This window comes from Mauremys mutica, chromosome 10 (genome assembly GCF_020497125.1).
Source record: "Mauremys mutica isolate MM-2020 ecotype Southern chromosome 10, ASM2049712v1, whole genome shotgun sequence".
Classification (NCBI taxonomy): Eukaryota; Metazoa; Chordata; order Testudines; family Geoemydidae; genus Mauremys; species Mauremys mutica.
In genome coordinates, this window is record NC_059081.1 from 10865579 (window position 1) to 10878874 (window position 13296).

Here is a 13296-nt window from a genome sequence, read left to right on the forward strand (position 1 = left end):
TGCAAACAATGTAATAAATATGTAGTCCTGTTGCTTAATGCCCTACTGGAAGGTGCTCAGATACTACAATGACGAGCACAGTACAAAAACCTACATTGACTAGAGGAGAATCCCCTAAAAGAAAGGCCGCAGAATAGTAGTGCCCTTGTTATCGTTCCAGCACTCCACCATCTCACCTGGTATGGAGAAAACCAGAAAGGAAACCAAAGTTGTGCACTGGTCTGTGACTGATATGGAGAATACCTGCTGCTGGGCCTGCTCCTGACTCACGTAAGACTCCCATGTTTTCAACTATAAAGCATCATCTTTACACAAGCTGACAGAGTTGGGAGACTGAAGGAAGAGGAGGGACTGAGCAGCAGATATTTAAACACTTCCTGGTGCAGCCTCACCCCAGTGACAATGCTTTCCATGGAAATAGTAGCTATGTCAACACTGGCTGAGACGACAGATTATTTTTGGAATCACCGAAAATATCCAGGGCATGACTATTACACATTCACTCTACGGTATTTATATTTATGGAAGATGGTAAAATTAAACCCACTTCTACTTAGCTTTAACTGCCTCAAGAAGAAAATACGGAAATAAAAATCCAGATGAGCTACTGACTAACAACAGCCAGATGACAAACCTATCTATAGATGGAATGCACCAATTTGAACCGGACTTAAAAGAATATGCCCCATTATAAACTCATTCAGTTTCAAAAGAAGGGTGTTGTAATTTAGCAACCCAGAAAATCAAGAGCTAAACCTACGTATGCCACCAAGAAAACACCATTAATTAGCAAGCAGAGTTGATAGACTATTGCATTAACATCAACATACCCATTTCAAGTTATTCTATGGGAACCTTTCCACTAGCTGCAATTAAAACCAAGCTGTGTGACATAGTGTTTGGACTGATATCTCCTTTAAAAGAAGAAGCATTTAGGCTTGAGGGGGAAAAATAGATATCTAGAAAATTTTAATTGTACTTTGAGACTAAAAGAAAATCTGAGATCTGTAGCAATTTTAGTTGAAGATTATTACGCAAAAGTAATAATTTGCAATTATGTAGTGCCTTACATTTTAGGATCTCAAAGAACTTTACAAACAATTAGTTAAGCACCACACTTTACCTGTGAAGAAAGTGATTATTATATCCATTTTACAGAGGAGTCATAAAAAGGGTAAGTCAGCAGCAGAACTGCTATTAGAAGCCAAGAACCCTGATTCTCAGTTGAACTATACTGATTTACTCTAATTGAAAACATGTTTAATGATAATTAAGGTGTTTTTTTTTTAAGTTTTGATGCTAGAATATAATTGAATTGGAAAGGTAGTTAAACATGTTTCTCATTTACACTGCCTACAGAGAGTGGAATCCATTGTTTTATTTCTGCAAACAGTGTAATCCAAGTTGTCAAGCTATTTTAAACAATTTACAACATCAGGTTAATCTTGTTCAGTATACAATTCATAAGAATTATACAACGAGGAAATTGTCACTTTCACTATGCCTGGATACCATCTCTAAAATAAATTTTGTGAAACAGTTCATCAGAAGAATTTAAGTGACACTACCAACCTTTATTCTTTTACAGAGGACATCTGAACTCTGTTTATAGTACTGAGATTACTATATTTGGCTAAACCTAGATATCATTAAACCATTATCATATAAATAGCAAGGGCAACACTGCAAGTTTAAATTTCCACCTGGAAAGCATCCACTCAGCATCATAATCCATGCATATTTTAGTGCTTTTGGGTCAGCTATAATCTCATTCAAGATAAAAAAAAACTGATTTAATTGCACAATTCACCTTGTTGTTTACACACACAAAAAAGTGACTGGTATGGTCTTGGGAACTCCTTTCCTGATTCTATTTGACAATGGCTTTATATTTAACACACAGACGTGGGAAAGGTCAAATCATTCTATAAGGTTCTGTATTTGTCAAAGATAATTCTCATACAATAACTCAGGGAGGAAGAATGTTAGTCTCTCTATAAAAGCTCATAAAACCTGCTCATTTACACTGCAGTAGAATATATTAACCCAAAATATCTTTTCATCTTGACTACCACCATCACTCCTCATACACTTTAACAGAGGAGAGTCTGGAAAAGTAACTTGCTGCCAAAAGTGACAGGAAATCATATTTTCATTGTGGATAAATTAATCTCTAAACTTTACTTTCCATAACAATGAACAGAAGACTATGAACTCATTCCCAGGAAGTCCTGAATAAGGTTTTGAAAGACTTTCTTTTATCCACTCAGATTAGAGAAACCACTTTACTTCTTCATGAAAATCCTATATATTGCACACATATGTATGCCTTAAGAAATATATTTTATTTACATATTGTATTAAACAGGATGTGAGTACCACTACACTGTAATGCGTTGAATCTGCATTGCTCAGCTGTGTTTCTAGGCCCTAGCCAACAGCTAAAGAAGGTTTCTCTTGTACATACTTTTAAAACAATGCATGTGTAACCCACACACCTCCTGGGTGTGGTGTTCTGTCCCATCTAGTGGCACCGAAACCACTTAAAGACAGAGATAAAATGAGTTTGCTCTACAGACTTAGCTAATAGCCAGCTGGCTTTTAGCTCATGCTGTAGCGCGGGGGTCAGCAAGCTTTCAGAAGTGGTGTGCCGAGTCTTCATTTATTCACTCTAATTTAAGGTTTAGTGTGCCAGTAATACATTTTAATCTGTTTAGAATGTCTCTTGCTATAAGTCTATAATATATAACTAAACTATTGTTGTATGTAAAATAAATAAGGTTTTTTAAATGTTTAGGAAGCTTCATTTAAAATTAAATTAAAATGCAGAGCCTCCCAGACTGGTGGCCAGAACCTGGGCAATGTAAGTGCCACTGAAAATCAGCTCACGTGCCGCCTTCGGCACTCATGTTATGGGTTTCCTACCCCTGCTGCAGCAGTTCATGCCCTAAGCTCCAGAGGTCCCGGGTTCGATCCCGCCCACCAACAACTGGGGTCTGTTGGCGTTACAAGTGGGGGGTCATCTGGGAAGACTCTGGCACTCAGGATACGCTTCCTCAGATAGGGGAAATATGTAACCCACGCACCTTCTGCGTGTGGTGTTCTGTCACATCTAGTGGCACTGAGACCACTTAAAGAGTGATAAAATGACTCTGTTCTACAGCAGGAGCTAACAGCTAGTTGGCATTTAGCTCATGCTGTAGAGGCTCATGCACTGAGGTCCCCAGTTCCAGCCTGCTGACCGAGGTCTGTCGGCATTACACATGCATAGGGAAATTATCTAAAATATCACAAGAAAATTAGTCTCATCTTTTCATTGCTAGGAAAATTATTCTCAGACAGTTGGAAGGACAAAAATGGTCCACTTGTGAAAGTTGTATTCCTTACACTTACAGGGTCATGGTACGATTATATGAAAGGCTAGTTTCTGGAAAGGTGGACAAACTGAATATTTTTGTGAAAAAGCCACACCAATCTGGGGTTAAGTGGGGGAGATATTAAGATTAGCAGAAGACACATGATGTTTTTAGTTATTTGTAGGCAGTAGTCAATAACACATAGAAAGGTATGTGATAGGTTTCCATGTTAAGCATCATTACAAAATAGATCAAATATAGAGTAACTTCCCACAACAGTTTACAAGACAGCATTTTCTGTTCGACAATTTTTCTACTAAGTAAAATTAAAGATGGGTCCTCAGCAAAATCCCAGATCCAGTCATCTTTAGAGAATCTGAAGACTCTATCTGGATCTGAATTCAGCAAACGGCTCCTCTCGCTCTGTAACAGGATTAAACAAAAGCTTGGCTTCCAAATATCCTCAAAACTTTAGGTGATCATAAGCCAAATTTTACATCCTGAGCTCATCCTTAGTTAAACTTCATAAACAACTTGTATATATATTTTATATTTCTGAAACCCTAAAGTTGCTTACAGGATTTCTAGGTATGGTAACATACTTTTGCACTTGTAGTTCTCTTTTAATTCTGTTCACTCTACCTTGTAAATATCAATTAAAAATTGTATGCTTCAAGTACATACCAAAAATGCGAAAGGCAGCAGCCAGCCAGACAACTGGCACAAAATGCGCTGCAAAATTGTGAGGGTTTGGAGAATTTCTGAGTAAGGATACCAGGTAAAAGCCTTTTTCTCTTCAGGTTCTTCACGAGGTGCACATGGAGCAGACAGGACCTGGATGCTAGTAAGAGCTTCATCCAAGAGACCTAAACACACCGACTTCACGGAGCTCAATGTACCTGCTTCAGAAGGGCAAAAGGCTGAGCTGAATCTGCTGAGATCAAACCCAGGGCTGCAGTCAGCCTCATTACTTCCACAGTGATTATCAGATCACTTTGCCTTCCCTATTTATGAAGCATTAGAAGAATGACTGTTCTCAGAGACTGGATATTACAGGAATAATCCTAAAATCATCTTTGAATCAATAAATGCAAGTGTAAACCAAAACAGAGTAGACAACAGGATCAGCCTATTTTAGCTCATGTGTGAGATCACTAGAAGAGCTTTGTTAGGAGACTGATTTACAAAATTCAAGTGAAAACAATAAATAATAAATAAATAAAACATTCTTCACTTCTACTAACTACAAAGGAAATGTTTCTGTTCATTAATCAGCAACAGGAAGCCACATTCAATGGGCAGGCACAAACCCCTGCACGGATTTAACATGTTTCTGAATTGCCTTGACACAATGACCTTTATCTAATACAGAACTTAGATCTTTTTAACTTTTTATAACACTGAAAAACAAACAAGATTGGTTGGATTTTTCCAACCTCAAACAAAAAGCTTGCCTTGATTGTTGCACAGATTAAAGGAAAAAGCATGCCTGCTAATTTTCAGTTAAATTCCTTTATTCATTTGATTTGTACACTGTGCCCATCAACAAGTTTCTAGGTACACATCTAGGCTTTAAAAAGGGCCCACAGTAAAGAATAATTCCCAGTACAGAAGGTTTTACTGAGCCCACTTAAGGCAATATACTTCATGCCTGACTCCTAGAGTGAAAGGAGTCATTTGTTCCAAATCACATCTCTTTTTCCCGGACTGTTACTTATTTTTTCATTTCTCTGAAGCATAGGTAGAGGAGATATACTAATTCTAAAGTCATTTCCCCTTTTGCTTTCAATAAGGCCATGTCTAGGCTAGGAAAATAGACTGTGTTTGAAAAGGAATTACGTAGCACATTTTAGGCCCCAATTCAGCAAAATACTTGAAGACACACTTAAGTCCCAGTCACTTAAAACCTGTTTACTCTAGTGTTTAAAACATATTAATTAAGGCATCAATTCAGCAAAGCACTTAAGCATGTGCTTTTAAAACTCTCTCTCTCTCTCTCTTTTTTAAAGTGTTAGTTGGTTGAGGAAATCTCTAGGCCCCCTTCTCGCTTCAACCACAACCAGCGAACATGTTTTTAAGAGGCATGAAGCCCAATATAATCTAGCGTTTAAAGAGGTGTTAGTTAAAACATGCTAGCTAGCATGTGCTTAAAACAAAACATTTTTCCTGTCTAGACATGGCCTAACACATAGACTCCTTCACCTTTATTCATACTGATTAACAAGAGTAAATGTGGCAGAATGTACTCCAAAATTCTTAAGGGATTTGATTTGGGCACTTGATACTTAAGAACATAAGAACGGCCACACTGGGTCAGACCAATGCTAGGTGCTCCAGAGGGAATGAACAGAACAAGTGATCATCAAGTGGTCCATTTCCTGTCGCCCATTCCCAGCTTCTAGCAAACAGAAGCTAGGGACACCTCCCTGCCCATCCTGGCTAACAGCCATTGATGGGTCCATGAGCTTATCCTCCATGAACTTATCTAGTTCTTTTCTGAACCCTGTTATAGTCTTGGACTTCACAACATCCCCTGGCAAAAGAGTTCTACGGACTGACTGTGGTTGTGTGAAGAAATACTTTTTTTTGTTTGTTTTAAACCTTCTGCCTATTCATTTCATTTGGTGACCCCTAGTTCTTGTATTATGAGGAGTAAATAACACTTCCTTATTTACTTTCTCCACACCAGTCGTGATTTTATAGACCTCTATCATATCCCTCTAGTCGTCTCTTTTCCAAGCTTAAGAGTCCCAGTTTTATTAATCTCTCCTCATATGGAAGCTGTTCCATACCCCTAATCATTTTTATCGCCCTTTTCTGAACCTTTTCCAATTCCAATATATCTTTTTTGAGATGGGGCAACCACATCCTTATGCAGTATTTAAGATGTGGGCATACCATGGATTTATATAGAGGCAATATGATATATTCTGTCTTATTATCTATCCCTTTCTTAATGATTCCCAACATTGTGTTCGCTTTTTTGACGGCCGCTGCACATTGAGTGGATGTTTTCAGCAAACTATTCACAATGACTCCAAGATCTCTTTCCTGAGTGGTAACAGCTAATTTCGACCCATCATTTTATATATATAGGTGGGATTATGTTTTCCAATGTGCATTACTTTGCATTTATCAACATTGAATTTCATCTGCTATTTTGTTACCCAGTCGTCCAGTTTTGTGAGATCCCTTTGTAGCTCTTCGCAGTCTGTCTGGGACTTAACTATCTTGAGTAGTTTTGTATCATCTGTAAATTTTGCCACCTCACTATTTACCCCTTTTTCCAGAGCATTTATGAATATGTTGAATAGGACTGCGCCCAGTACTGACCCCAGGGGGACCCCACTCTCCATTCTGAAAATCAACTTATTTTGTACCTTTACTTATTTTGTACCTTTACTTTTTCTAGTTACTATCTTTTAAATACCGTATTTTCCGGCGTATAAGGCGACTGGGCGTATAAGACGACCCCCTAATTTTACAGTTAAAACATAGGTTTTGGCCGAGGGGGGGAGCCCAGAGCCTTTTAAATCCCAGCCGCGGCCGGGAATCAGAGGGCGCTGGGCTGCCCGCTGCGGCGGGGAGCCCAGAGCCTTTTAAGTCCCAGCCGTGGCCGGGAATCAGAGGGCTCTGGGCTGCCCGCTGCGGCAGGGAGCCCAGAGCCTTTTAAATCCCAGCCGCGGCGGGGAGTCAGAGGGCTCTGGGCTGCCTGAAACCGCGGGGAGCCCAGAGCCCTTTAAATCCCAGCCGCGGCGGGGAGTCAGAGGGCTCTGGGCTGCCCGCTGCGGCAGGGAGCACAGAGCCTTTTAAATCCCAGCCGCGACAGGGAGTCAGAGGGCTCTGGGCTGCCCGCTGCGGCGAGGAGCCCAGAGCCTTTTAAATCCCAGCCGCGGCCGGGAATCAGAGGGCTCTGGGCTTCCCGCTGCGGCGGGGAGCCCAGAGCCTTTTAAATCCCAGCCGCGGCCGGGAGTCAGAGGGCTCTGGGCTGCCCGCTGTTTATACCCGGCGTATAAGACGACCCCCGATTTTTGGGGGTTGTTTTTTAGTATAAAAAGTCGTCTTATACGCCGGAAAATACGGTACTGATTGTGCTTAGGCTAGAGTCAAAGCCCACTGAAGTGACTGATGGTCTTTCCATTGATTTCAATGGGCTTTGGATAAGATCCTTAATATTTTACTGAACATGGAGGAGGCAAGGTCCATGACCCGAAGAGTTTACCCTCTAAGATGTTTGATCCTACAAGGTGCCGAGTGCCTTCAACTCAGCACCTTTCAGGAATTTACTCTGTGGACTCAACGAGAGAGGCAAAGTGAAGGTTATCTTTGGAATGTGCCGCGTTATATTTTTACATACGTATATCTATTTAAAGGATCGTACAAGCTGTTAGGATATTTGAATATTTATCAACTTGTCTATATTTGTCTATTTCTATACTTCAATATGCTTTCTAGAGTCTAAGGTCAGGAAGACCACTGTGATCATCATCTAGCCTTACCTCCTGCACAGCCCAGACCACCAAACTTCCCGGAAATAATTCCTGTTTGAACTAGAGCAGCTGTTTTAGAAAAACATCCCATCTTGATGTTAAACTTGCCCATACTGGAGAATCCACCACAACTCTTGATAAATTGTTCCAGGGGTTAATTCCCCCCACTGTTAAAAATTTGCAACCTTATTTCCAGTCTGAATTTGTGTAGTTTCAACTTCCAGCCATTGACTCTTGTTTTACTTCTATCTTCTTTCAGAGTGAACAGCCCATTATCAAACAAGGTTCCCCATGGAGATACTTATAGACTTACCCCTTAACTGTCTCTTCATCGCTTACATAAATTGAGCTCCTCAAGTCTATCACAACAAAGTATGTTTTCTAGGCCTTTAATCTTTCTCCTGGCTCTTCTCTGACTTCTCTCCAATGTGTCAACATACTGCTTGGACATGGTATTCCAGCAGCAGTTGCACCAGTGCCAACTAGAGAGGTAAAATAAACTCTCCACTCCTCAAGATTCCTTTGTTTACGCATCCAAGGATTGCCACAATGTCACACAGAGAGCTCATGGTCAGCTGATTATCCATCAGGGCCTCCATATCTTTTTCAGACTCACTGTTTCCCAGGATAGGGTCTCCGATTCTGTAAATATTGCCTATATTCTTCATTCCAAGACGTATACATTTATATTTGGCCTTATTAAAATACATATTGTTTGCTTGTGTCAAGCTTACCAAGCAATCCAGATGACTCTGTGTCAGTGACCTGTCCTCTTCATTATTCACCACTCCCCCAATCTGTGTGTTCTCTGCAGACTTTATCTGTGATGATTTTATGTTTTCATAGGCCTTGGGCTGTGGGTTTTTTTGGACTGTAATGTTCTTTGGTATGCATGTTTCACCTTTAACATTACTTAGCAACCTTGGCTAAAAACATAATAAAAGGTTTTGTCTGTTTATACCTACGGTTCCTTCACTGGATTTTGTCATCTCTGTTACTGTTTCTCTCCCCCTACTGGTCATCAACTTGAGGTCACATTTGACCATCAATTGCTCTCTTTCAGCTCAAACTCCCCCTTTAAAATTGTTGATTAAGATGACGGGTTATATACATGAAACAACTTTTAGATCCTCGTTTATTGGTTTGTGACTCTGATCTTGCAAGTCTTACTTTAAATTCTCCATCTCTCAATGCTGCATCAAAACCCAATGTGTATCAGCTACAGTAACTCCTCACTTAACGTCCTCCTGCTTAACATTGTTTCAATGTTATGTCGCTGCTCAATTAGGGAACCTGCTTGTTTAAAGTTGTGCAATGCTCCTTTATAACGTTGTTGGCTGCCTGCTCTGGCCACTGCTTGTAAGATTCTATGGAAGAGCAGCGAATTTACAAGGGAGCATTGCACAAGTTCCCCTTCTCCGCCTCCATGGCATTTCCCTGCTCCTCCCCCTCCCTCCCAGTGCTTTGCGCTTAGGACTTTCTGGGAGGGCGGGGGAGAAGCAGGGAAGCGCTGCGTCTCCACTCCTTCCTCCCCCTCCCTCCCAGAAAGTCTTAAGTGCTGCCAAACAGCTGTTTAGCAGCGCTTAGGACTTCTGTGGGGGGGAGGGGGAGAACGGGGATGTGGCGTGCTCCAGAGAGAAGGTGGAGTGGGGTGGGAAGAGGTGGGCCTGGAGTGGAGCGGGGACAGGAAGAGGTGGGCCTGGAGCATTCCCAGCAAAGTCGGCACCTGTTCTTTTCCGGGGAAGCTGCCACCCCTCGCATTTATATTAAATCTTATGGGAAAATTAGATTTCTTTAACATCGTTTTACTTAAAGTTGCATTTTTCAGGAGTGTAACTACAATGTTAAGTGAGGAGTTACTGTACAAATTATTCAGATTATCCTGCAGTGCCTCCATGGATTTCTGTAATATTTCATTTAGTCTAACCCTGATCTTGTGGGCATTCGAGACAGGGGACAGAGCATTAAAGTAACATGCCATTCAGCATGATCAAATAAGTGTCTCTGAGACTTGGGAACTACATATATTACACAAATACCACAATGCCCTATCTGAACTGAGAGGGGCTCATTTTTGCGTGGGGGAAGAATTGCCTTGAGACCTTTCTTCATAATACATAGACCAAAGAGGGAAGAAAACAATTGGGAAAATATGGAACAATCTTCTAAACCTCTCTAACAGCAGCTGCAATAACATCTGTAATTACTTCTTGTACAAGTTTCAAATCACTAAGAGCAAACTGTATATTAAGTCAGCTATCCTCTGTTTCTAGCTTTGTTAACTTGTTGCCTAGAGACTCTTAAGAAACTCTAATAAGGTTTCTGTATTTCATATCAAAGACATGATACATGGATTGAGGGCAACCTCTGCTTTGGATCCAATTCCTGGTTGGATGTTAAGGTGGTGCATATCTATTATAGCACCTCTTACTCAAGGACTAGCAAATACCTCCTTTGAATCTGTTATTGTCTCATCTCATTTGAAATAAGCTATTACACCTCCTCAGCTGAAGAAGTCATCATATTAAGTATGACTTATCTGAAAAATTCTAATAAGTTTTTAGAGCTGAAGAGAGAACTATTAGCATTATATAATTTCAAGTGTAATGACTACCTTTATTTGCTCATTGTGACCCTATAAATTACTAACGGAACTCAGTATTCTATTTTATCCTTTAACTCTGGTAGAATTTATTTTTGATTGTTTATTAAAGAAGAGTCCATACTGAAGATACATTTTACCCCTAGATATTTTATTTCAGCCCAGCTTTATGTAATATGGTTTCAATGAAATAAAGAGGAAAGAACAGTTAAGCTTGTTCTCAGTTATTTAAGGAAGGTTTCTATAATAACCAACAAAATTTCAGATGAATGATTATCCTAAAAAGACAATCAAATCTTCATAAATATGATTTTATTTGCATGTCCTCTATTCCAAATCTAGGAATTGCAACATCACATAAAGCTGGTCTGATGCTACCCAATATGATGATATGTAGTTGTCCTGTATTGCTTCCTCTAGTGCAGGGCTTTCTCAAACTGGGGGTCGGAACTCTTCAGGGGGTCGCAATGTTATTACAGGGGAGGTCGTGAGCTGTCAGCCTCCACCCCAAACCCCGCTTTGCCTCTAGCATTTATAATGGTGTTAAATATACTAAAAAGTGGTTTTAATTTATAAGGGGGGGTGTCACACTCGGAGGCTTGCTGTGTGAAAGGGGTCACCAATACAAAAGTTTGAGAACTGCTGCTTTAGTACAACTAGTCACATGCTATTCAAATATCAAGCCAACTTGCAGGTACTGACAAGAAGTCATTTTTCTTCTAGAGAAATTGTGACCACCATCCAATCACGCTGAAGTTACAAACTCTTCCCAAACAAATTGAATAGGAAAAAATGGTATACATAAAGAATGCAGTAGCTCGTGTTGTTACAAGTACTGCGTTGATGTAATATACTTCCTCTGATTTAAAATCACTAAACCAGTTACCATAAAAATCTGCATTCATTTCAAAGCTGTATAATTTTACTTTTACATCATTAAAGGTTGTAGCCTTTCATAGCTGATTAAACATTTGTCTTACATCCTACCCATGCATGGATATCAGTTACCAGACCATTTGATATGTCCAAGTTACAATCAGAAACAGAGGCCTGATCTAAGACCATTAAATTCAATGGAAAGTCTCCCACTGATTTCACTGGACTTTCCACATGGATGTTCCATTTGTTGCCATTTTCTAGTCACCTGTTATACTTTTTTACCGCTACAGACACATCAGCTTGTCATTGCTTTCAACTGCTTTGACAAGTCTGAATATGTTAAATGTGTTTTACTGTCTCGAATCAAAGAATGGGACTGCAAGTTCTTTGGGGCAGGGACTATTAGTATTAGTACAGAACCTATCACAATAGCTAGGGGCTCCCAGGTGCCATGGTAACACAAATAGTAATCAATTACTAATCACAGAGGACAGTACATAAATTAGAGACACAGTAAACCTATTTTAATTCTATTTGTTGGTTACCAAATATCAAGTTATAAATTGCATTGGATACCAAACACAAATCAGGGTAGTAAAGCATGTCACACAAGTTGTTGGGAAAAACTGTCTCATTTGAGTAACATATATAATCTATCCTGTGGGGCATTGATGAGAGGGAAGGTTCCCTAGTTTATCTAGCGTCATGGCTGGAAGAAAGCTACCAAACCACTTCAGAGTCTGGCTCAACAAAGGCCAAAATAACCCCACACAGGTTGATAACTGCAGCAGAGATAAGTCACATCAAAATTAAATTATTCATCAACATCCCATGGGCATCAGATTTTGCTCCTTTAAAAACGGCAAGATAAATTAATATTTCTTCTCGTCCCCTCTCTGTTCTCCCAGACACATGAATCGATGCCAAGCAGTCCTCTCTCTCTAGCCAGGCTGCTGCTGTATCTCCCAATGCTCACAAAAAGCCCAAACACATGATGTGATGAAGAACCCCAGCTTTCCTTGAAATCAGTGGGAGTGAGGGTGCTTAGAAACTTGCAAGACTGGGCTTCCTCTCAGCAATACAAACATTGTATTTGATTGTGCACTGCTTGCCATAGATTCAATGCCTGCTTCTTGTGGGACCTTCTCTAAAGGGCCAGACCAGGGAGCTGTGGAACATGGGTGCGCAGTCTGTTAACGGAGTAGCTGCTAGGAGCTGGTTCTCCCTGATTACAAAGCTTGTTGTTTAAGGCTAGTGATGAATATTCAGGTCATTTAAAGAGCAATTTGACTCTGCAGTTCTTTTTTCACCCAGGTGCTGGCAAGTCAGAAAGGAGTGCAATTTGGGGTAACTGGGATGGTTTACTCGATAATTAAACAAGCAACCAAACAACATGCGACTTCCCAGCACCTTTCCAAAAAGTGTGAAGGATTCTAGGAAAAGTTCTTGGAAGAGGGATATAGTAGAAACTACTTCTTGAAAGGAAGATGTTGCAGATACAGAGGATGCTGCCATCCCATCCCACACACAAACTCACTGATGTTTGTTGGTGCTGCTTTTTAATTCAATTTTCTAGCTGTTATTTATTTTGTCCCTGCCACCTGCTACTTTAATTCTCTGTAACTAAGAGGTGGGGCTCAGTATGGCCCCCCACTTCCATTGCCAGCTGGGATTCAGTTAGCAGTTCTTACCTGACATTGTCGTGCTTCTGGATGTAGATCTTATGAAACATCATATCCTCCTGTTTGGCATTAATGTCGGCTTTCATCTCCATGGCAACGTGACGAGGAAGTACAGAGAGCAGGAGCCGCTCCTGTTGAGTCAGACAGATGAACCAATTAAAACACCTGCTTCCCAGTTAACAAACACACGTTGTTTCTTATCGGAGAGAAACGAAGCCATCAGTTCAGTGACTGAGGAGCAAAAGCAAGAGGAATGGTCTCCATAAATGCAGCCGCCAGTTCTGCCA

At 40.4% G+C, this 13296-nt stretch overlaps 1 protein-coding gene across 2 annotated transcripts in view; it reads right to left on the reverse strand.

Moving 5' to 3' along the window:
* Positions 1 to 13296, reverse strand: part of ADCY5 (adenylate cyclase 5) — a 298584-nt gene that overhangs the window by 114711 nt on the left and 170577 nt on the right. For both annotated transcript variants that reach the window (XM_045031720.1, XM_045031719.1), the window contains exon 4: positions 13019 to 13140. In XM_045031720.1, coding sequence (XP_044887655.1) covers positions 13019 to 13140 — 122 coding nt within the window. The remainder of the gene's footprint in view (positions 1 to 13018; positions 13141 to 13296) is intronic.